General features: G+C 39.3%; 3 protein-coding genes across 6 annotated transcripts; all 3 read right to left on the reverse strand.

Moving 5' to 3' along the window:
- Positions 1-2,420: 2,420 nt before the first annotated feature.
- Positions 2,421-4,471, reverse strand: LOC149211660 (uncharacterized). The gene is made up of 2 exons (XM_089388452.1): positions 3,497-4,471; positions 2,421-3,287 (listed from the first exon to the last, which is right to left on the reverse strand). The coding sequence occupies exons 1-2, from the start codon at positions 4,469-4,471 to the stop codon at positions 2,421-2,423; spliced, it is 1,842 nt and encodes a 613-aa protein (XP_089244578.1).
- An 11,798-nt stretch (positions 4,472-16,269) lies between these two features.
- LOC149211661 (uncharacterized) lies at positions 16,270-17,586 on the reverse strand. Its single transcript, XM_089391562.1, has 3 exons — positions 17,385-17,586; positions 17,218-17,287; positions 16,270-16,342 (listed from the first exon to the last, which is right to left on the reverse strand). Exons 1-3 carry the CDS (start codon positions 17,584-17,586, stop codon positions 16,285-16,287), a joined length of 330 nt encoding a protein of 109 aa, XP_089247688.1. The 3' UTR covers positions 16,270-16,284.
- LOC149211662 (eukaryotic translation initiation factor 3 subunit D-like) lies at positions 17,476-19,967 on the reverse strand. 4 transcript variants are annotated; one of them, XM_089391558.1, is made up of 2 exons: positions 19,811-19,967; positions 17,476-19,461 (listed from the first exon to the last, which is right to left on the reverse strand). In XM_089391558.1, exon 2 carries the CDS (start codon positions 19,447-19,449, stop codon positions 17,788-17,790), a length of 1,662 nt encoding a protein of 553 aa, XP_089247684.1. In that variant the 5' UTR covers positions 19,450-19,461; positions 19,811-19,967; the 3' UTR covers positions 17,476-17,787. The 4 variants fall into 4 exon arrangements, with proteins under 4 accessions (XP_089247684.1, XP_089247685.1, XP_089247686.1 ...); XM_089391559.1 differs by having other exon boundaries at positions 19,730-19,822; XM_089391560.1 differs by lacking the exon at positions 19,811-19,967 and adding an exon at positions 19,605-19,725.
- Between the last annotated feature and the right edge of the window lie 3,027 nt (positions 19,968-22,994).

Genomic DNA, 22,994 nt, shown 5'->3' on the forward strand with positions numbered 1-22,994 from the left:
GATTCTTATATATGGTAGCTTCATATTGTTTGTAACAAGCATGGTAACCATGATGATAGAAGTATAACTATAAGACTAATATTCAAGATCTTCTTGTTGACCATGGTTAGCTTAGTAATTATGACATATGTTAAAATTGAATGCCCTGACTTGATGGATTGAGTTATGTGATGAAGAAGTGATGTTATGATCATGATTCTTGAAGTATACTCCTATTAGTTATTTAACACTAACCCTTGATTAAAGATTGATGTCATGATGTGATGATGAAGTAGTTGATGCTCACATGATATGACTATGATAAATATATGTTTTTAGAATTTGATATAGTTTCATGATCTAATAGTTCAGTTGATGCATGACAGTGTTATAGATAGGTTGATGTCTTGAATGATGATGATTGTAGTGGCTTCCCATTCAGAGAGAGAAACTCTCCATAAGATCCCTACTCCTATTATCATTTGCATTATATGTATAGAAGATTCTTTACTGTTGCAGTATGATTTCTGGACATGAATAGACTAAATATTTTAGGTTGATAGTTTGCAAAAAGTTTTGGTTTGAAAAGAGAGGGTTTTCCTTATTCTAAGCCCCAACCGCACAGAAGCAAGCTTAAAAGTGTGGTTGTAGCCTCTCAACCGCATGGAAGAAATCCTATGGGCATGGTTATTATGCCTGTAGGTCACAAAATTTGAAGCTTTATGCATAAAATCAGGAACTATGCATAAAATCAGGAATGTACCAGGAGTATGATAGTCCTATCGATATGGAGCAGACATCAAAAAGTTCTATGTGCAAGGAAGTTTGAATATTCAACTTACAAGAGAGAATGTGAATGTGTGGCCTAAATTTATGTTTGCAAGTGACCAAAATATGCATATCAGTATGTTATTTTGATTTGATCATTGAAACTAGTATATGACAATATTTTATAACAATTGCAAGGGTTTGACAAATTGGTATAGATTAGCAACGTTTGGAGTTTTGACATGATGCTTGATAGTTCATAAATATGCTTTAGAACATTGACATGATGATGATGGTTCATAAATATGTTTTGACTTTTGGATTGTTTGAATTCACAATGATAACAAGTTAGAGTTTTAATCTGATTTGGTACTTGAGGTCTAATGATTTGCCTTGATGACAATGCTATGTTGGCATAGTGGCTTTTTGTGATTAATGTTGGCATTGATTTTGTATTGGCTTCAATGGCTTTGGCACGTTGGTTGAAGTATAAACTATTGTGATTCAATATTAAGTAATATCACAATGAATGGATGGAACTTATATGACTCATGCTCGATATATGCATGACACTTATATGAATTTTCCCTAATGTATCCATTCACATTTAGTGGTAGAAATGATTCATGCTATGACCAAAATGATGGATTGATAAAGTTGGATTGGACAATACTTGGTCAATCAAAGGTTGTTGTAACTCAGTATTTGGATGTGAGCTCCACCTGACATTTGGAAAAGTTAGTCACTGGGATATTGGCAAAAACTTTTATGATTTTGATATTAGTTTTGATTTGGCATCCTATGGAGCAACTACTAGGTCAAGGGCAACAATGGAGCGATAGCCCACAGTCACCTCAACTAAGGCTCCCTGCTCTTTACGGACTTTCACCAATGGCAGGAGACCCGATATGGGAGGAATCACGATAATGGATAATGTCAGTAAAATGATGAAAGGTGATTCCCAAGTGGGTGTGGGGGCACAAAGACATCCTCATGGGTCTCCAAGTGGATCGAAAATGCATGTAGATCGTCTGTAAGGGCCTATGTCACACGGTTCGAGTTCGAGTTCGAGTTCGACAACGATTAAGTTCGATTCGAGTTCGAATTTTCCGATCAGGTTCGAATGAGGTTCGGCATTAGGTTCGACTATACATATTTTTCAATATATATATATATATATATATATATATATATATATGACAAAATAATAGAAAATTCAAAATCAATAAACACATGAACACAAATTCTTATTAGTAAACATACATCAATAATGTAATCATTCTAACATCTAGTTAAATGTAAACATACACAATAGTAGTTTGCAAAAAGAAATGACATAATTTTCAGTCTTCAAAATTTAAATGAATGTCAAATACTAGTAATCTTTTAAAAAAATCACATAATCAAAACATGATCAAAATTTAAACATACACATCATTGTAGGACATCTTCAAATTTCAAAATTTTAAACATCATCAAAGTCATAATATCATCAAAGTCATCAACACATGGAATTCCATCATTTGGCTCATCATCATCAATGCTAATATAATAAGGAAGTCATAAAGACCATTGCCAGATAGTTATAATCCATAAAATTGTTCTAGGAAATTCAAAAAACATAGATAGTCTATACTTATGGCCTACTAGACTCTAGTATGATCAAAAAGCTCTCAATCATCATGTGCATATGGCATAGTAAAGGCACTAGAATGGTGATCATCAAAGTCATCAATAGATGGAATTCCAACATTTGGATCATCTAGTGAATCACTATCAGTGCTAATATCATCTTCTTCTGGCTCTAAATCAGCATCAAACCATGGCTCGTAGGAACTAGATGCATCTTTGGCCACACTACTCAAGGCCAACTTCAAATTACTGCGAACATAAACAAGGTCTTCCAACCTTGTAGACAATAATTTGTTTCTTTTCTTCGACTGGATATGGTTAAAGCTACTCCAGTTCCTTTCACAAGCAGAGCCACTTGATCCCTGGCTCAAAATACGAACTGCAAAACGTTGCAATTCAGGAGTCTCTGATCCATAAAACTGCCACCATCTCCCTGGAGGAATATTGGGCCTATCTTGTACTGCACTAGACCTTGCAAATATTCCCTCTTCCAACCTGTATACTCGGAGCTGCTCTCTAATTCTCCTGCATTCTTCTTGATCAGGGACCAACCGTTCAACTGCATCATAAAGGCCATTCATGACTTCTGCATCATTTTTTCTTTCTATCCCAAAGAGTCTAGGATCCAAATAACAAGTTGCTGCATGTAAAGGACTATGCAACATCTTCCATCTTTCATCAATCATCTCCCATATTGCAATGTACTCATTTTCCTCATTATTAAAAGATTTTGCAATGGCTTCTTTAGCACGATCCATGCCCTCATAAACAAAACCCATGGAAGGGGTATCACTATCAACCATGCGAAGCATATCAACAATTGGTTCACATACTTTTAAGACCTTCTGAGCATTGTCCCAAAAAGCATTCCCTAAAATCACCTGTTCCAACTCCTTTCCTTTATCTTCCTTTGAAAGATGAGACTTTTCCCGCTCATTGTTGCAAAAACACCTCTTATACTCCCTTTTTCTTCAACTAACCTTTTGATAGTAATATAATATGTGGCAAACTTGGTGTCACAAGGCCTGAGCAACTCTCTAGATGCATTATTCCTGTACAAGCTCAATGTGAGTTGATGGTTAAATATGAAGTGAGAAATTTGTTTCCCCCTCCGAACTGTCTCGTTAATCCATGGAAACTTTGCCAAGTCATGTAACAATAAGTCAAGACAATGGGCAGCACAAGGTGTCCAATATATTTTTCTGTATTTATCCATGACCATTTTTCCTGCTCCAACACAATTTGAAGCACTCTCTGTTATAACCTGGACCACATTTTCTTCTCCAACCTCAAGAATAGCTTCCTCTAAAATCTTGAAAATAAATTCAAAGGTCTTCTTATTCCCTGATGCATCAACTACTTTCAAAAAAAGTACCCCTTTAGGGCAAGAAACCAACACATTAATAAGAGGTCTATGATTCATATCTGACCAGCCATCTGATAAAATTGTGCACCCTGTTTCCTTCCAAGAGTCTTTGATCTTCTGCAAATTGTTTGTAACTCTTTCTTTTGACCTCTTCAAAATAGTGGTCCTTATGGTCTCAGAACTAGGGGGGAGATATCCTTTACCAAAACCTGCCATCATCTTACATGCGTTGATGAAATAAGGGCTTCTTGCCACATTAAATGGAATTGCACATTCAAAAAACATATCACCTACAGCATCATCAACTTCTTGTTTCTGCATGGGCTTCCAAAGAGTATTTAATGTGGCTGTCCCACTTGATTTACTGATCTTTGACTGAGATGAACTCCCAACACCAACCGTGCTTGAAGAAAGTGCAGATAATGAATTGTAATTCATTGCAATTTCTGTTTGAATACGTTGTCTTTTGTTTTCATTCACTTTCTTAGCCTTTTGTATATTGTCATAATCTTTTTGAAGTGTCTCCTTGAGCTCTGCAGACACATTCTTGCAACCTTCAACGCCACCTCCTTTGCCATTAGTGACAGACAGTAAGTGGTCCATGACTCTAGTTAAAGATCCAAAAAATTCATTATTACATAACTTGCATTTCAAATGCCTCCCATGAGGCCCGTCCAATTTCTCTACATATTTCCATCCTTCTGCCGTTGACTTTGGAGGTGCCATGACAAATAGGTCTGCATTTTTGTTGGCAATGGCATATTAAAATTCAAATTTAAATAAATGATAAAATAGTGAAATTCAATTTTCAAATACAAATAAAACTTGATATTTTGATGAGCATTCAAATCATGCATAACTTGTTCAAATTTCAGTTTTCCAATTTCTTCAATTATTTCAAATTTAAATAACAGTAATTATCACTTCCTATTGTGCCTATAAGTTCTATAAATTGGTAGCAAGCTTTATTGAATTTCCATTAAAAAGTCAAAGCAGCCCAAACGACTGCAAAATGAAATAAAGTGGCATGTAAGGCTGAATTGTTGGCATAAATAGTTATAGAGGTTGATTCTCTGAAGTTTATTTAACAAAATGGAGGGCGATGGCATATTGGATCATATTCACCAAGCAAGTTATAATCCAGTAGTCCTGTTGTTTTAAACATAATATCATTTGTGTAATTTATTCTCAAAGATGTTACTAAATGGTATAGCAGCTGTACAAGTTGATTGTCTGAAGTTCATTAAACAAAATGGAGGGCAACAGAAACCATTTAGTATTTGATCCTAAAAGGCTAAACCAAGCCAACCATGGACATGTCACATGACAGTTTTAGGAATTTTTTGTCCAAGGTAAGCGGCTTAATGCTGTAAAGCATACACAGATTTATCATTTAGCTGACATCTATTTAGTATTGCTATCCTAGATTCCTACGTAAGTGTCGCTTATAAAAAAAATGCACACATTATTTTGTATGTCGTCTTGACCCTGGGGCCTGAACCAGAAAATGAAATCGTTGATGAACTACAAAGACTCCCATCCCAAGCTCTGGAAAAAAAATTATGGACAACCAAACACAGCTAAACCTACCATTGCAAATTTGCAACAATGGAAATTGATGAGACCACTGGCACAAGGAACAATGCACAGACAGAAGACATGAGGGCTCCAACAGAGAATTTTGACATAGCTCAAAAAAATATAGAGGCAGAATTTCTAGGCTTCTAGCTATGGATAGAATAACAGAGGAAGTAACTGCTGGAATGATCAGAAGCACAACTGTTGAAACTCCAGAGGAAAACAGCACAGATGTTTACCAACAGTCTGTCTCATACCACAATCTGGAAGAACATCTTGCAGCATCAGCAGCAGTTTCAGAGCATTGTGAAATAAAAGAAATTGCAGATGCCCTTCTCACAAGCGAGAATACCTGGACTATGTATGAAACAGTACCGATAGAACAAAAGCATGAAAAAATAGATAAGTCTAGCATCCAATGAAACAACAGAGCCATAAGTTCTATGCATGGATGCAAGAAAAAAGAGCATAGAAATTGGGGAACTCAACAGCTGTAATGCCCAACCCTTAGAAAAGTCAGAAAACATAGAAGCTGATAACAGACAACCAGATCCATTTCAGGAATCAAGCAGCTTTGAGTATACTGTATAGGAACAACAATGGCAAACATTTTTCTAAGAAGGAACAATGAAGGGGCACCAGCCCAGAGCAACGAATCTGATGCAAGCAATATTGTGGCTCACCACCTCAGAAAAGATGATTGAGGGAATCTCTTAAATCTCGTGACTTTGTTTTTCAACGCAAGAGAAAAATTTAGATGCATTTGTCAGGCACAAACTGAATTAGTTTTCAAGGAAGAGTATGCAGTTTCAGACTGAGGACTCAGGAGCATACCAAATCTGATGAAACTTCGGCCCTTGGGTGCTGCGTGCAAACTGGTGCCGCGGTGCGTGCAGCGTCGATGGTCTGGACTCTGCGTGCAGCACTGCAGCGCCCTGCCACTGCTCAAGACTCAAAGCCGCGGCCCGCAACTTCAAACGTCTGCAAACTCACGACTATCGAACTAACGACTCAGTCTCACTACAAACAAACGCTCAGCAATCAAGTTTCAACCCGACAGTGTGTGCCAAAACCATAGCCCGCGATTGTTTATAAAGAATTATTTGGCGGGAACTTGGAAGAACTGCTACAAAGCGGTATGCGGCCCACTGTTTTTCTTCGAAAACCGTCCAGAAAACCATCGAACCTCAAAAACGCGATTCGGTTCGTTCAGGTTCGATCCGGTTCGATCAGGTTCGACAGGTTCGATTAGGTTCGAATTCGACTTGAGGTTCGGCTTGAGGTTCGGCTTTCAGGTTCGCCGAACCTGAACGAACCTCAATTTTTTTTACAGGTTCGGCGAATTTCGAACCTGAAGCTTCAGGTTCGCCGAACCCTGTGACTTAGGTAAGGGCTATGAGGGCTTTTGAGAATAGGGTTAGGAATCACTTCCTTATCTTATTATTGACTATATATATTCTCGTGATTCCTCATATACCGAGACTCCTCCCATTGGTGAAAGTCTATAAAGAGCAAGAAGATTTAGTTGAGGTGACAGTGAGCTATCACTCCACTGTTGCCCTCAACCTAGTAGTTGCTCTATAGGATCCCCTCCTAGGACCCTTGCTAGTTTGAGCGGTAACAAGGCAGGTTAAAGACACTCTTTGGAGAACTACTTGAGCAAGTTCTAGATATGACAGGGATACTTTGTGATAAAAATGAGCGAGATTTGATTGACAAAGAATCTCGTATATAGCTCGGACCAAGATACCTTCAACCAGTGTTGTTGAATGAGACAAGCTTAGGCTTTTAGTTGTTACCTCTATGAGAGGGAGGATGAATAAGGTATCCTTTTGTAATATATATATTTTGTTCTAATATGATATTTGATTTTATGTCATGCATGAACAGGAGATTGTTGTTATTGAGACATGATGATTACCAAATATGAGCACAATGATATGTTTTTGATCGACAAAGAGCAAGACTAATCGAGAACACTGAGCCAACTCTTCCCCCCAGTCTAAGCTCTCAGGGTGTGGAATTGAGATGGAGGTCTCATGGGGTTGAGGGAACTCTGGACAATAGTTGTGTGTGATCCCTACTCTTGCAGTAGGTCAGGTATCTCCCCTATTGTCACCCATAGGGTGTGTGTGATCCTTATCTGTTTTGACAAGTCGAGTATCCCCCCCATCTTGGTCTAGCAGAGTATACCCCAATTGGCATCATACCCATAAGTTGGGCTTGTAGGGATTGTCCTTTCTCGTCTAGCCAACGGGTTGAGGAGGCTTGGGGGTGTGTGATCCTTACCCAAGCTTTGGTAAGTCGGGCATCTCACCCAAGTTCGGATTATGATGCAAGTGTTCTACCACATGACTATTAAGTATCATTGTTGGGAAGATCAGTGGGCAATAGGATGGGTTGAGATGTGCTCCCTTATATCACCTATTGCTCGATATGGCGTGGAAGATGGTTGCTCCCCCATGAGATTTTGGGTTGAGATGTGCTCCCTGATGTGATTATGGGTTGAGATGTGCTCCCCTATGCGGTTTCGGGTTGAGACTAGGCTCCCCAACGTGGTACCAGGTTGAGATGTACTCCCTAATGTTGTTCGGGATTGGGCTAGGCTCTTCGATGTTGATGTGGGTCGTAGAATTGACTCGTCGCTGATGTTTCCCAAGTGGTAGCATTGGGCTCCCCACTGGCAGTGATTCCAGGGGTAGCAGTGGCTCCCCAATGAATAAAGGGTGGTAGCTTAGGCTCCCCTCCGATATCATACTCTTCTTCTTTTATATTCGAGAATGTTCAACATATGAGTAGGAACAATCAAGAGATAAGCATTGATGATATTTGATGACGAGATACTTGAGACAGGATATGATTTGATGACAAGATACTTGTGATGATTATGTGATGTAGTTGGAATTTCTCCCTAGCCGAGAGGGAGTGTTAATTTGGCAGCTCAATGACAAATTCCAACCATAAGACTAGATTCCTCTTTTCGAGAGGACCAATTTTGACTATTGAAGCACTCAATTTGGACAAGGGAAAGTGTATTTTTGAATTAAAGCTCGCATGTGCATATTTAATTAGGTCAGCCCTAAAGCAAATTGGACACCCTTGAAGGCTATAAATACAAGTCCAGTGAACCTCATTTAAACAACAACATGGAGCATTCTTCTATTCTCTTCTTTGGTTTGGTTCACACAGGTCTGAGGCAAATTCACGGAGATTGGTTGGCGTAGGCCCGAAATTGCAAAGGTTTGAAGCTCACTTCTCTGTTTTTAGGGTTTTGGGTCTCAGCTACAGGCATGTCATGGAGACATTTCGACTCCAGTCATAGGCATGTCATGGAGAAATTTTGACCGAAGCCTTTTAGCCACATGCATGGCACATCTTCCCTACGACTGGAACCTAAAAGTTGAATTTTCCGTTGACTGAAGTTTTTTGCCCATTGACTGCAGAGTTCGGCAGTTGACTACAAACAATGACAGTTGATTACAACTTCTTGAATCAGGGTTTTGATTATTGGCATTGTTGGGTTCATCTTTTGAAAGTTGTTTAGTTGTTTTTGTTGGATAGGCTTATGGTTGAAGATATGGATCGTTGTCCTCTCTCTTTGCTGAATCATTCAATGACAATCTAATAAGAAGAAGAATTTGGAAGGGTTTTCCCCGTATTGGGTTTTGCCCTGGTCTCCGACCAATCCTAGTGTCTCTATGTGTGAATGTTTTTCTTTTGTTGTTCCTTTATGTCCGGCTGCATTAATGATAATATTGTTCTTTCTATATAGTTGCACATGTTGTTGAATAATGATTAAAATTTGAATAATGTTATGATGTTGTGGGGTGAATTTAATATGGAAATAATGAAATGCAATTATCAAAGAAAAGAACAACATAGCCCTAAGAAAAATTAACATTATATATATATATATATATATATATATATATATTTGTTGCGTTAATAGTTCCATATTTATATATAAACACACACATATACATACATTTGTTATGCCCGGAAAAACCCTACGACCTCCGCTATCTGCATTAACCAAATGCTTTCCGGGTGGGTCCCACTAGACACGTCCCCTTGCTTACCCTCTCTCAGCGGTTCCCAATTGTGGTAACCCGTTGAGCTCTTAGTTTTGGGCTTACATGCTGCCTCCTAGTAGGCCCTAAGTCTGTCCGCCAAATGCAGCCGCCACCATCTCTGCTCTCGTCACCCTAGTCATATTAACCCGACGCCTTTCTTTACGACACCACCTCATTCCTCCGAAGGAACAACATCAGCTGACCTGGTTGTGGGTCCTCCTCCCACAAACAAGAACACTATCGAGCTTGTGTGTTTGGCCAGCACAGCCGGCCCATCATCCTACTTCCTTTACCCCAGATCCTCCTTTGTAGCTCCTCTTTATTTTTCTGGGCTCATGTCGTTGGGCTGACTTGGCTAGTGGAACCCTTCTCCACCAGCGAAATATGCGTGTATTGCCTGTGTGGCATGACTTACATCGTCCTGCTAGTTTACTCCCAACACTTTTCAATTGCCTCCCACTTTAATCTTCCGGGTGAACTCGTCAATTGACTTAGCAAGTGGGCCAGTCTCGACCAATAACAACCCATCAACTGTGCACACCCGGCCACGTGCCCCCTATATGTCATCCCACTAGGCTTTGCCCGACGTCCTCCATTACGCCTTCTTTTAATTCTTATGAGCTAGGCATCTGAACTTATGTAGGCAATGGGCCAGCCCTCTAGCCAATAGCAAGATTGTCAAGCGCATGTCATCATGTCACATCATCCCATCGCTCTAACCCAACTCTCTTCGCTTGCACCCCTAGAAATATCCGAGAAAAAAATTCCAAGCTCCCACCTCTAGGCCACGTTGGTTCCCACACGACAAATCGCGTTAGAGGGGAATCAGGTCGCGTCAATGGAAGGTCGTCGCAACAAGGGTTTGATCAGCGTTAGGATAAGGTTACCCTCTTCCTTCTTATAAGATCAAGGTTACGCTACAACAAGTTTTTTCTTCTCTCATTCTCTGCGATGGTTCACTTAAGGGATTTCAACCCTGCCTTATCGATGTTTCAAATGGGGATCTTCGCGATCACCCCAACAAGAAGTTTCGCTTCTACATAGTTTTCCTTGATCTTATTAATTGATGTTATGTATTAAAATATTATTTTTCAAAAACTAGTCGTTTATTATGGCCATTAAAGGGTCTCTACATTGCTCTCTATTTAATCTGATGCCAAGATTTGCCTCTTCGTCTTGTCCTAATGATGAACCGCACTGGATGGTTCAAAACATGTCAGCAAAACTTCTACTATGTGATTACTACCAAAAGTATTTTCTTAATTGTTCAATATGGATCACAGAAGCTTGAATTCGGAAGTTTTCCTTCAGTCGATTGTTTCGACCAGGGCTTTGGCTCAGAGATCCGATAGACCTCTAGATGAACACCAGGGCTCTACGCCAACGTCGACAGTTCATTAAGGCGTTCTATGGTGCTACCCCTCCTGAGCTCGAGCAATAGATTCTCCAATGGGTTCATGGCCTGCTTGCATTCCCCATGCTCAGACAGGGAATTCCAAGCATGGAGGAATAGGCACTCCTATGGCCCTTACCTACCACAGGCTTGGCGTGAACTCCTAAAAGGTTCCCACCTCGCCTACCACATGCCAATGGTGCTAGAATCTATGTCAAGCCTGCAAGCGTCTCTATGGCGCTACACAGAGCCTTCAGGTGCCTAACCAGCAACACTAGGGTGCTAACGAAAGATATCCAAGCACTGTTGATACATGGTTGAGAGGCCATTTGCATAAAGCGTATGGGGTTCCTTTATGTCCCGCTACATTAATGATAATATTGTTCTTTCTATATAGTTGCACATGTTGTTGAATAACGATGAAAATTTGAATAATGTTATGATGTTGTGGGGTGAATTTAATACGGAAATCATGAAATGCAATTATCAAAGCAAAGAACAATATAGCCCTAAGAAAAATTAACATTATATATACATATATATATATATATATATATATATATATATATATATATATATATATGTTTATTTGTTGCGTTAATAGTTCCATATTTATATATAAACACACACATATACATACATTTGTTATGCCTAGAAAAACCCTACGGCCTCCACTCTTTGCATTAGCCAAATGCTTTCCGGGTGGGTCCCACTGGACACATCCCCTTGCTTACCCTCTCTCAACGGTTCCCAATTGCGCGCTTGGTAACCCGTCGAGCTCTCAATTTTGGGCTTACGTGCCGCCTCCTAGTAGGCCCTAAGTCTGTCTGCCAAATGCAGCCGCCACCATCTCTGCTCTCGTCACCCTAGTCATATTAACCCGACGCCTTTCTTTACGAAACCACCTCATTCCTCCGGAGGCACAACATCGACTGACCTGGTTATGGGTCCTCCTCCCACGAACGAGAACACTATCAAGCTTGTGTGTTTGGCCAACATAGCCAGCCCATCATCCCGCTTCCTTTACCCCAGATCCTCCTTTGCAACTCCTCTTTATTTTTCTGGGGTCATGTCGTTGGGCTAACTTAGCTAGCGGAACCCTTCTCCACCAACCAGATATGCATGTACTGCCTACGTGGCATGACTTACGTCGTCCTACTAGTTTACTCCCAACGCTTTTCAATTGCCTCCCACTTTAATCTTTCGGGTGAACTCGTCAATTGACTCAACAAGTGGGCCAGTCTCGACCAATAACACCCCATCAACTGTGCACAACCGGCCACGTGCCCCCTATATGTCATCCCACAAGGCTTTGCCCGACATCCTCCATTACGCCTTCTTTTAATTCTTCCGGGCTAGGCATCTGAACTTATGTGGGCAATGGGCCAACCCTCTAGCCAATAGCAAGATTGTTAAGCGCATGTCATCATGTCACATCATCCCATCGCTCTAACCCAACTCTCTTTACTTGCGCCCCTAGAAATATCCGGGAAAAACTTTCCAGGCTCCCACCTCTGGGCCACGTCGGTTCCCACACGACAAATCGCATTAGAGGGGAATCAGGTCGCGTCAGTGGAAGGTCGTCGTGGCAAGGGTTTGATCAGCGTTAGGATAAGGTTACCCTGTTCCTTCTTATAAGATCAAGGTTATGCTACAACAAGTTTTTTCTTCTCTCATTCTCTGCGATGCTTCGCCTAAGGGATTTCAACCCTGCCTTATCGATGTTTCAGATGGGGATCTTCGCGATCACCCCAACAACAGGTTTCGCTTCTACATAGTTTTCCTTGATCTTATTAATTGATGTTATATATTAAAATATTATTTTTCAAAAACTAGTCATTTATTATGGCCATTAAAGGTTCTCTACATTGCTCTCTATTTAATCTGATGCAAAGATTTGCCTCTTCATCTTGTCCTAACGATGAACCACACTAGATGGTTCGAAACGCGTCAGCAAAACTTCTACTATGTGATTACTACCAAAAGTATTTTCTTAATTGTTCAATATGGATCACAGAAGCTTGAATTCGGAAGTTTTCCTTGAGTCGGTCGTTTCGACCAGGGCTTTGGCTCAGAGATCCGATAAACCTCTAGATGAACAACAGGGCTCTACGCCAACGTCGACAGTTCATTAAGGCATTCTGTGGTGCTACCCTCCTGAGCTCGAGCAATAGATTCTCCAATGGGTTCATGGCCTGCTTGCATTCCCCATGCTCAGACAGGGAATTCCAGGCATGACGGAATAGGTGCTCCTACGGCCCTTACCTACCACAAGCTTGGCGTGAACTCCTAAAAGGTTCCCACCTCGCCTACCACACGCCAATGGTGCCAGAATCCATGTCAAGCCTGCAAGCGTCTCTATGGCGCTACACAGAGCCTTCAGGTGCCTAACCAGCAACACTAGGGTGCTAACGAAAGATATCCAGGCACTGTTGATACATGGCTGAGAGGCCATTTGGGTAAAGCGTATGGGGTTCAAACGGCCCCAAGGGAAACAAACCCTTCAACGTTAATGTAACGCTTGCTGTGCGGCATAGTAGCTTGCAACTCAAGCGAATGCAGACCCTGCTAAGCAGGTGATCTTCCATGTAATTGTTTCATATTAATAAAAAGGGCCTTTAAGCCTACGTTTTCCAAGTTTCATTCCAAGTTCTCATGGCTTCTTCTACAGCCTATAACATGACCTGATTCCTGTATATTATTTATTTAAGTGTTGTTTCCCACACAATTTAACATTTCATGCAAAACAAAGTTCAACTCAGCGTTATAGCTTAGTCCTTATTATCATGTGGTTTATTACACAATTGTGCTTCAAATATTCTGTGATCAACACCAGCAAGCTATTCACACAACATTTTATTTCCAGTTCAAAAGCTCATGCTTGCTTATTTTATTTACCAATGTCATTCGTTTCAGAGTAACAACACACACACAAATATATTTAACATATCCATCATTGTCATATCCCCACAGAGGTGTAACCACATGTTCAAGCATTAACAGCACTAATACAGTTCCAAAATCTAGAACTATTACAGTTAGAAAAGCATCATGATTCATTAATAGATAAATAGGATAAGCAAATACTTATCTTTGAATTTGCAGGGCAACTAAGTCTGGGACAAGGACTCTCCACCCAACCATAGACAGTTGCAGCCACAAGGGGATGCTTGCTTAAGGGACTTGAATACCAACTACCAACTGAAATAAGGACTCCAAAGGATCTCCTTCCTCAATCCCACCAGCTGACTTCCACTTCTTTTGTCAACATAGGGAGTCCAAAGGTACTTTAACTCACCCCTAAGTGCACCCACAGTGATTCACCCCCTTCTAGGGAGTCCAAAATCCACTGTAATAGTAATGCAGTAACCAAAGGTCTTCAGTTAGGTTTTCCTTTGACGTTGCTCCAAGATTGGCATCTTCCCAGGCTATTATAGGGCTCCAGAGACTAGCAACTCATCCCACAGCCTCTAGGGAACCAGAGAACCAATCCCCTTTTCTTGTCTTCTTTTCTCTTCTCCTCTCTTCTACGCTACTTGCTGATTGCTCTCGTTGGATGCTCCCTCCCCTGCCTTCTCTGTCTACCTGTTGCATGCATGGGTTCAAATGGGTGCCCCCCAATGAATTCCTGTTGCTATCCTTTTTCCTTGTTTTACAAGGATTCTCTTTTTTCCTCGTGCTTGTTGGCTTGGCGTCTTTCTCAACCAACATTTACTGTTGCATCCTTGTTTCCCTGCAATGCGTCGCCCCTTCATAAATCTCTCATCCTCTTTTCTTGTTGTTGTTTTTCAAGCAACATGGGTCTGAGTACTTTCTCTTGCAACCCATTTAATTTCAAAACCAGTCCCTTGAATTCATGCACCAACCAGTCTTTAATGGTTGTCCTGCAATTTAGGTTTCTTTCTATGGACAAGAAACCACAACACCCCAAGCAAGCAATCCTCCTCCCCAGCTCTGAAATCTGTGTCCCTTCAACTCGATCCCCTTTTTAAATTTCACATATTTGTAAAAATATTTACAATGTGTTTTATGAGAGAACCATGAGTGGGACTATCACAAATTCCCCATGGGGTTTCTCAAACGTGAGGGGTGGCAATGCAACCCCTAATTTGGGATATTTTGCCCCTGCTGACCCAAAATTCACCTAATGTTGCCCCAAAATTTGGAAAATTGGGTTTTCCCCCTTTGGGGTTGGATAGTATACTCCATCATCCCTTAGCCAATTAATAAATTGGGGACATTACATAGACTAGCTTTTCAACTTTTTATGCAATTTCCAAATTTACGTATGCAGTGAAAACAACCCAAAAAATGATAAATAAACTTTCGATGCACAATCCTAGGGGCCAATTCGCCTTTTAGGGTTTCAAGATACAAAAACTAATATCAAACACTAACTTAAGCTAATTTGGTAAATGAAATAAGCAATTAACTTAACATTAGACTAGAAAAGAAATCTAACCTAAGATCTTTTCAATGTTTCTAATTAAATTTCTTCATGTACCAAAAAGGAAAAATTTATTTTGGTACTTTGTAATTTTGGTGGTTGATTGGATAAAAGAAGTGTTTTATCCAACAAAGGCTTATGTGGTCAAGAAGAAAACCCCTCTTTAAATTTGATCAGTTTTATCTAGGAATTAGGATGAATAGAATAGGGTCAAGAGGGGCAAAAATAGTAGTCTATCTAATCAAAATAAACTGTGAAGACCAAGACCCCACAAGAAGGGGTCTTCAAGTGAGCACCTTCACCAACAAGATCAACTATAGCTTGATAAATGTATTCAATAACCTTGCTAGGGTTCCTAGATGGATAAAGAAAGCAAGCAAACAAATGAGAAAGGAGAGGAGTTACTCCAAAATATCTTCCTTCCAACTTCAGATCTCTATCAAATTTCAATCTCATCCTTTGTGTGGTTACCGCTAGGTTTTCATAAGACGAGAATCTTCTCAATTTTTTGTTTATGCTTTAGGATCAAACACAAATAAATCCGCTACCATTTAAGATAATCTTCAACTTGCACTACAAAAAGATGCATCATCATTCAAAGGGAGTACAACTTATACTAGCCATCCAATACACCAATTATGAAAAGGACAAGTTGATCAATCAATCATGAAATGGACACAAAGCAGAAGCATGAGAAAGAAAGAGAATATGTCCTTCAAAACCATGTTTGTCATTGCATTGCCTATGAAAGCTCAACTCAGATTAACATCATTCAAGGAATGATTTTAAGCCTGCATGATGGAAATCAAGCTTCCCTGCCTTGCAAAAGCCTAAATGAAGACTTCCATTTAAATCAGATACCACCACCCATTAAACTATGATTAATCCAACAAGCTATCTAAATTTGTTATAAGATCCACGCAAATAAAAAAAAAGGAAAAAATAACAAATGACTCCAGAGATTATTTGATATTTCACACCTGATGGAACAAAATCAAGCAATATAGTGCTGGGTAAGTATAACACTGTTTTCTTTTAACACGAACTCCTACTGTATAACAGTCACTCGAACCCTCAAGTACTCAATCGAGATTTTCATAGAAGACCTACATCAAGAAAGCCATTCCAGAACAACACAATACCCAAGTGAAAATAAGATACTCGAAGATCCTTTATGCTAAATGCTTGAAATAACTTTTGTATCCGTTCCTGCTATTACCTCTGATCATTAAATCATCTACGTATAGATTGATATAAGCAATCTCATTTTTGCTATCATTCTCCATGTAAATATTAGAATATGAAACACTTTTCCCCATTCTTTTCTTTCTGAAATATTGACCAACCTTTGTATACCTGACTGACTCTTGGTGCCTATTTCGGTCCATAATATGCCTTTTTTCAATTTACATAAAATATTGATATAATATTTGCCCTAACAAACAAATACATGTGTTTGTTCGAGATATACAACTTCAAGCTTTCAATTCAAAAAAGAAGAGTTAACATCCATCGGATGCAGTTCCTATTTGAAATAGTATTAAACATATTAGAATATGAAACACTTTTCCCCATTCTTTTCTTTCTGAAATATTGACCAACCTTTGTATACCTGACTGACTCTTGGTGCCTATTTCGGTCCATAATATGCCTTTTTTCAATTTACATACAATATTGATATAATATTTGCCCTAACAAACAAATACATGTGTTTGTTCGAGATATACAACTTCAAGCTTTCAATTCAAAAAAGAAGAGTTAACATCCATCGATGCAGTTCCTATTTGAAATAGTATTAAACAGATTCCATTTGTTCGAGATATACAACTTCAAGCTTTCAATTCAAAAAAGAAGAGTTAACATCCATCTGATGCAGTTCCTATTCGAGATAGTATTAAACAGATTCCATTTGTCCATAGATGAGTACAAGTACTACTAACATAAAATTACAAGAAACGGGATGAGTTATGATTTCAAGTACAATATAGAGGTGTTTGAGGCCTGCAACCAGTCAACTCCAGCAAATTCTCCATTAGCTATAACATTCAAATCTGTGAAGGAGCGTGAAAAGAAAGCGTCACAGATATTGCATATAAAAAACCAATTAGGGTCTAAGTCCCAGTGAAAGGAATAAAATGGAGTTGGTACCAGTAGATTCCAAAGGTGTGCCGCGAAGAAAATCTAGTGATAAAATTTCCCAATCAAGAGTCACTCCCAGAAAAATCAGTATGCTAATAGCTTGAACAAAAAATTTCTGATCCCTTAAATTAGGTCTGTTCAAACGACAAAAAATAGCACTGTCAACATGCATCCACATAGAGGCTGCTTTAACCATGCAGCAAAACAACATATAGTATGTCAAATGGTCCTGCAGCTTAAGCTTGCATTCGCTTTCTTAGAACCATTCAATGAGGATAAGAACTCACTAAGAGATCGCATAAGCGTCCCCTTAAATACTCGCCTAAGCCTTCTACCATTAAAAACATGTATTGCAAAATCAAAGCCTAAATCATATTTAAAAATAGGACCACCGTGCCCAAGGTGCTCGCTCCTACACATCTGCATCAACATCCTTCTCTTCGTTTGGCTTGGCCACAGTTTCTTCCTCTGTTGGAGGGGGTACCTGCTCTTCCTCGGGAAGAGGTTCCTCCACATAATCGTTCTCAAATGCATCAGTAGGAACCTCATATATTCTTACCTGAGGCTTTGAAGGATCCTTAACAAAGACATATTTTCCTTCATTCAGTTTTAGACAGAGATCGACAATCGATTTCACAATACCCCACATATTCGAAGTGTTCAAATTAATCTGCATAGCAAATTCCTTGGGCTTGTATCCCTGAACACTCAAAATAACATGGTTGAAGTGATCACGAGGGTGAATTCGAGACACGTAACCCAGCTTCATAACGTCTGCACTTGCAAGAAGAGCTTGAGCTGTCCATTTTGCAAGCTTGTTGGCATTATTCTTGAGCTCAGTTGCCAAAACAGCACCTCGTTGAGTTTCCAGTTTCTGGCGCCAATCAACTCCAGAATACTTCGGATCAAATTCATTGAGAGCATTCAAAGTGAGGAATTGTGTGTTGCCCCTTAAATCCAAAACACTGTGTACTTCACATCTTGCAACCAGTGATACATCCTCATCCAATTTCCAGCGCCTGTACCGATATGCAACAGATGCCACCTCCTCTCCCTCTGAAGCAAACGGGTTGGGCTCCTCAAACTCCACCTTATTGCCATCTCTAATCAAGACCTGCTGTGAGAAGTTCTGGTTTATATACGCCGCCTCAACACTCAGAGAATGTGCAGAGTTGATATCTTCCTTCGTCTCTGGCAAAGGCTCCTGGGATGTCTCATTTACAGACAATAAATCCAGCTGAGACCCATCTCTCTTATCAAAGAACAGCTTGCTGCCGACCTTCTGAACTACAATGTCCCATGAATAGACAGACCGCGGAGCACACATCAATGTAGCCAGGATTGCATCTGTAGCAAATACAGTGGCCTTATCCTCACTTGCGAGTCGCCTGATAACAGGATCGTCAGTAGTGGTTACCTTGAAGAAGTTCCGGTTCTTGAAACGCTCCAGGCGCTTCTCGCTCTTCGGTGCGACTCGATCATACACCCTATCATAATATTCAAGAGCACCACACATCACTAGATCCTCCGGTTCACCAACACTGTAACTCAATTTGGAAAAAGTGGTGAATGGAATCTGATCCAGCATGGTCCACTCAGGCTGAATGTCCACAGAACTCTTGAACACGGCCGCTTCCCTGCGTTGCATATTGTTCCTGTTTTGATGGTAAAACCGATCGCGGCGCTGGCGTTCCTTCTCAGCCTCCCGCTTCTTGGCCTCAACCTCTTCATCCTTTCTTTGAGGAAGCTGCCTCTGCTGCTGGAACCTCCACCTGGGGCCAAACCTGGGTTTTGGAGGGGGTTTTCCATCCACCAAACGAAATGATTCCTCGTCCGCCTCATCAAAAACAAAATCAAAAACACTACTCTCTTGCCCGCTCCTCGCATTGGGCCGAGCATTATAGTTACGGGTCCAATCTGCAACCCTTCCAACCCTCTCGTTTTTTGAGAAAGGAGCATAAGGTACATTCTGCAGTTGGTTTTCTAACATAACAAATCCATCCGGAGGCCCCCAACCATCTGGGTTGTCTGCAACATTTGGAACTTTCAATTGCGGTTGCATTGTTCCAACCATGTTTTCAGATAACTGAAAAGAAAAACATACAACATACAAAACAAGATCTATCAGTGCTACAATCAAACCCTAGACGAGATTTATCAGTGCTACCAGCAAACCTACCTTAAACTTAAACCCTAGATCTCAGTGACACAGCAAGAAGAAAACTCTACGTTAAACTGAAACCCTAGATCTCAGTCATCCAGAAAGCAGCAAACTTGAACGATCAAAAAATGCAAATATCCAATCCCCTAAAATCATAAATACAGCCCTGGTATCTTAAACGCTAAAAGAAGACCTTGAATGCTAACTATTGCCTTAGGGGTAGAACTGGGCAAATGTTGTAACTGCCGTGCAAAGTTCAGAGACTATCACTTACAAGTTTTTATATGATGTGATGCCGGTGTCCAATGGTGGAGAGACTTTGTGTCCAATGATGGTGATCCTCTGCGATCGATCCCTACTGTTGGTGAGGGCTTCCCTGATTGCACTATATAATAGGGTGCCTATCATCCCTTCTTCCATATCATATATCTTGTAATCATAATCATATATATTTCAGGGTATATCGTATAGGTTTTACACTTTAGGGTATAAAAGTGATCATTAGCAATGGGATGTTAGATAAAACAAAGGGAAGGATGCAAGTTCTCTCCGTTATGTTGGTTGTGATTTTAGATGAGACACTGGATTTTTTTAAAAATATTATTATGGTCCGTTATGTTGGTTGTGATTTTAGATGAGACACTCGATTTTTTTTAAAATATTATTATGGTTTTTTTAAGTGTATATTATTAATTCATTGAAGCATATGTTTGGATGTTATTTGGTTGTGGTTAGTTTGTATTTTGTTGGGAAGAATGATTTATTTAGTAATGGGATGTTATAAGTAATTAGGATTATGTGGGATTTTATTTGGATTAGATGTTTTTGGGATAGTGTAACTTTCAGAATTGGAGTTTTTTCTCAATTTTTTTTTATAAGATTTGAACTTAAGATTTAAGAGGGATTAAATCTCACCTAAATTAACTAGTCTACACCTCACGGATCTTTTGTTTTTATTAACTTATTTTATCATTTTTTTATCAAACATTATATTTTTCTTGCTCTAATTTTGTTTTGCACGATATAAAATGTGGAGGAGGGTTTAGAGTGACTTTATCCTCCTCCTTGTTGTTTGGAATAATCCTATTTTTAAGACCATAACATTGTCGAGTATTTCAAGATCATTTCTTAGTGCATCTCTGTAGTGTTTTTTCATCTATTTTAGTGAAATTTACAATTGGTTGGGATCAAAATGGTGACTTCAACAACATGGTCTATCATTGTTGGGACATTTTGATCGCAATGATGATTTACAATTGTTTGGTATCAAATTGGTAACTTTGACAACGTGGTCTATCATTGTTGAGACACGTTGATCATGAAGAGCCATTATTAGGACATTTTCATTACGAAAAAAAATGGTGGGGAGAGTAGTGGTGCTCTACTTTTGGCCTACATGAAATAAGACCCCTCGTTGCACTAGGGAGGTAAGATGACCATTACTTCCCATGTTTACAAGTTTCAAAACCTTTTTTAAAATGTAGTCTCAGGTTTGTCATGCCAATTATATGGAATTATGTAATTGTAAAGAGTGAAGATTGCCTTCATCCATCTTATGTCCTTATTCTTGCAAAGGTTTGATTTTTCACAAATTATGCATTCATTCATGTCCGCTTGTACCACTTTTTATAACGTGGTGTGACATCTTCATTTAGTCTTATGTCTAAATCATTCATAGAAAATTCTTCCCACGTTATTGATGACCCTTCATGTATTTGTGAACAAAATTTATTTATCATGGAAATGGGTTCTATCACTTTGTTTTGTATTCACTAAGTGCAATGATTCATTGTGTACGACCCCTAAGTTTCACCCAATGTAATGATTCATTGTATTCAACCTTTAAATTTCAACAAATGCAATGATTCATTATGTTCAACCGTTGGGTTTCACTAAATGTAATGATAACATGTGCTTTTTTTTCCAAGTAATTACATGCAGCACATACATTGTATAAGTGCATTTCTCATGTTTTGCAAATGTCTTGTCAAAATTTGAGCTAGAATAACCCATCCCAGCGAAATACATAACAAAAATAATTGTAGGCACCAACAATTTTGCAGAATTAAACAGTCTTAAGCTCCTACTTCTCTTTGCACTTGAGAAACAATGCATCAAACTAAAAATTTCTGGTGACTCAAAACTGATGATCGATTAGGTCACATCACAATCCACCAGTCACACACACACACTCTCAGAAATTTATTGGATGAAGTAATGCTCCTCAAGACACGTTTTGACTTCCTCTCTTGTCATCACATTTACAGGGAGTGGAACCATATTTCAGATCAACTATCCAAAGAAGGCACGCAACAGACGTTTGGTACTTGGCACATGACAGAGGTCAACAACAATATTCAGTACCAATATTATCATTGACCATTCATGGACAATCAACAAGCAAATGCAGTCACACAGGATTGTTTATATTTTCTGGATCCTTTTTGGCACTTATGGACCACCAACACATATGATCTTCATATTTGATATCATTACAGCACCCATATACTGGATTGTATTTCCAGAACTCTGTTAACATGATGTAAATATTTGTGTTATATGTTAGGATGATAGAATTGATTCGGCTTATACTAATCAACCTTTTGAATTATGAACTATGAACCATACAGCATGTAATTTGCATCTTTCATCACAATGAAAATTACTATTTTTCCTGGGGAAAAAAATAACAAAAATAATTGTTAGTCAGAGACCATACATCATGATATGCCACAAAATATATCCATAAAGACACATATTTTTGATCCACATAATGTCGCATGGCAAAAACACACACACATATATATAGTAAGGAAGTTTGACCCTCTGACTGAGAGTCACCATAAAAGAAACACTTTCGAAAGGCCCATTGCTACTATGAATTGTTCTCAACAATCTGAAAGATGTTTGGTACAAGAAAAAGCATCACGAAGCAAAAAAGAACCATGTCATTGCTTGGAGCTTAGCCCCAAGCCTTAAAAAAATTGTGCCACATCCATGTACAGTCAGTGATAGAACTCGAAATGTTCTTGTCCACAAATCTTTGTCACTTGTCATGTCCCCCGATCCAGAAGAAGGCATTCCTTAGAAAGCCTACTTACTTCCCTGTTCCGTTCCCTGTATATGTGATTGCAAGAGAAGTGTGCAAAATCAAGACACAATCATCTAATATCCTCCACAATGTTGACCAAATATATATGTCTACATTGACCCAATTTATCACCAGCATTGAATCACTAAAAAATGATAACTTATCACAACCCTTCTTAAGAGCATGAGCAATCAAAGACCTGCAAGCAATGGACATGGCCCAATTGTTTGTGTCATTTCCAAGATTGATTTTTACACAGTAAAAATGTCGTTCAGATAGGTAGAGCACAAAATCCCCTCCAGATTATTTTCCATCCTCCTGGGTTGCCCCATTAAAATATCCCCATAGCATTGACTTGTCTATAGTC

Source organism: Pinus tabuliformis, chromosome 1_1, assembly GCF_031772625.1.
Source record: "Pinus tabuliformis cultivar Carrire ecotype Pingquan chromosome 1_1, CPIR1, whole genome shotgun sequence".
Lineage (NCBI taxonomy): Eukaryota > Viridiplantae > Streptophyta > Pinopsida > Pinales > Pinaceae > Pinus > Pinus tabuliformis.

Excerpts from the sequence above, each read along its gene's own strand:
- LOC149211660 (XM_089388452.1), bottom strand. The coding sequence starts at position 4,471 with ATGGCACCTCCAAAGTCAACGGCAGAAGGATGGAAATATGTAGAGAAA. Across the intron at positions 3,288-3,496 it reads TTCCATGGATTAACGAGACA|GAAGATAAAGGAAAGGAGTT; the intron begins GTTCGGAGGGGG and ends CATCTTTCAAAG.
- LOC149211662 (XM_089391558.1), bottom strand. The coding sequence starts at position 19,449 with ATGGTTGGAACAATGCAACCGCAATTGAAAGTTCCAAATGTTGCAGAC.
- LOC149211661 (XM_089391562.1), bottom strand. The coding sequence starts at position 17,586 with ATGTTGTTTTGCTGCATGGTTAAAGCAGCCTCTATGTGGATGCATGTT. Across the intron at positions 17,288-17,384 it reads CACACCTTTGGAATCTACTG|ATTTGAATGTTATAGCTAAT; the intron begins GTACCAACTCCA and ends GCTCCTTCACAG. Across the intron at positions 16,343-17,217 it reads GCCTCAAACACCTCTATATT|GTCTTCTATGAAAATCTCGA; the intron begins GTACTTGAAATC and ends TTCTTGATGTAG.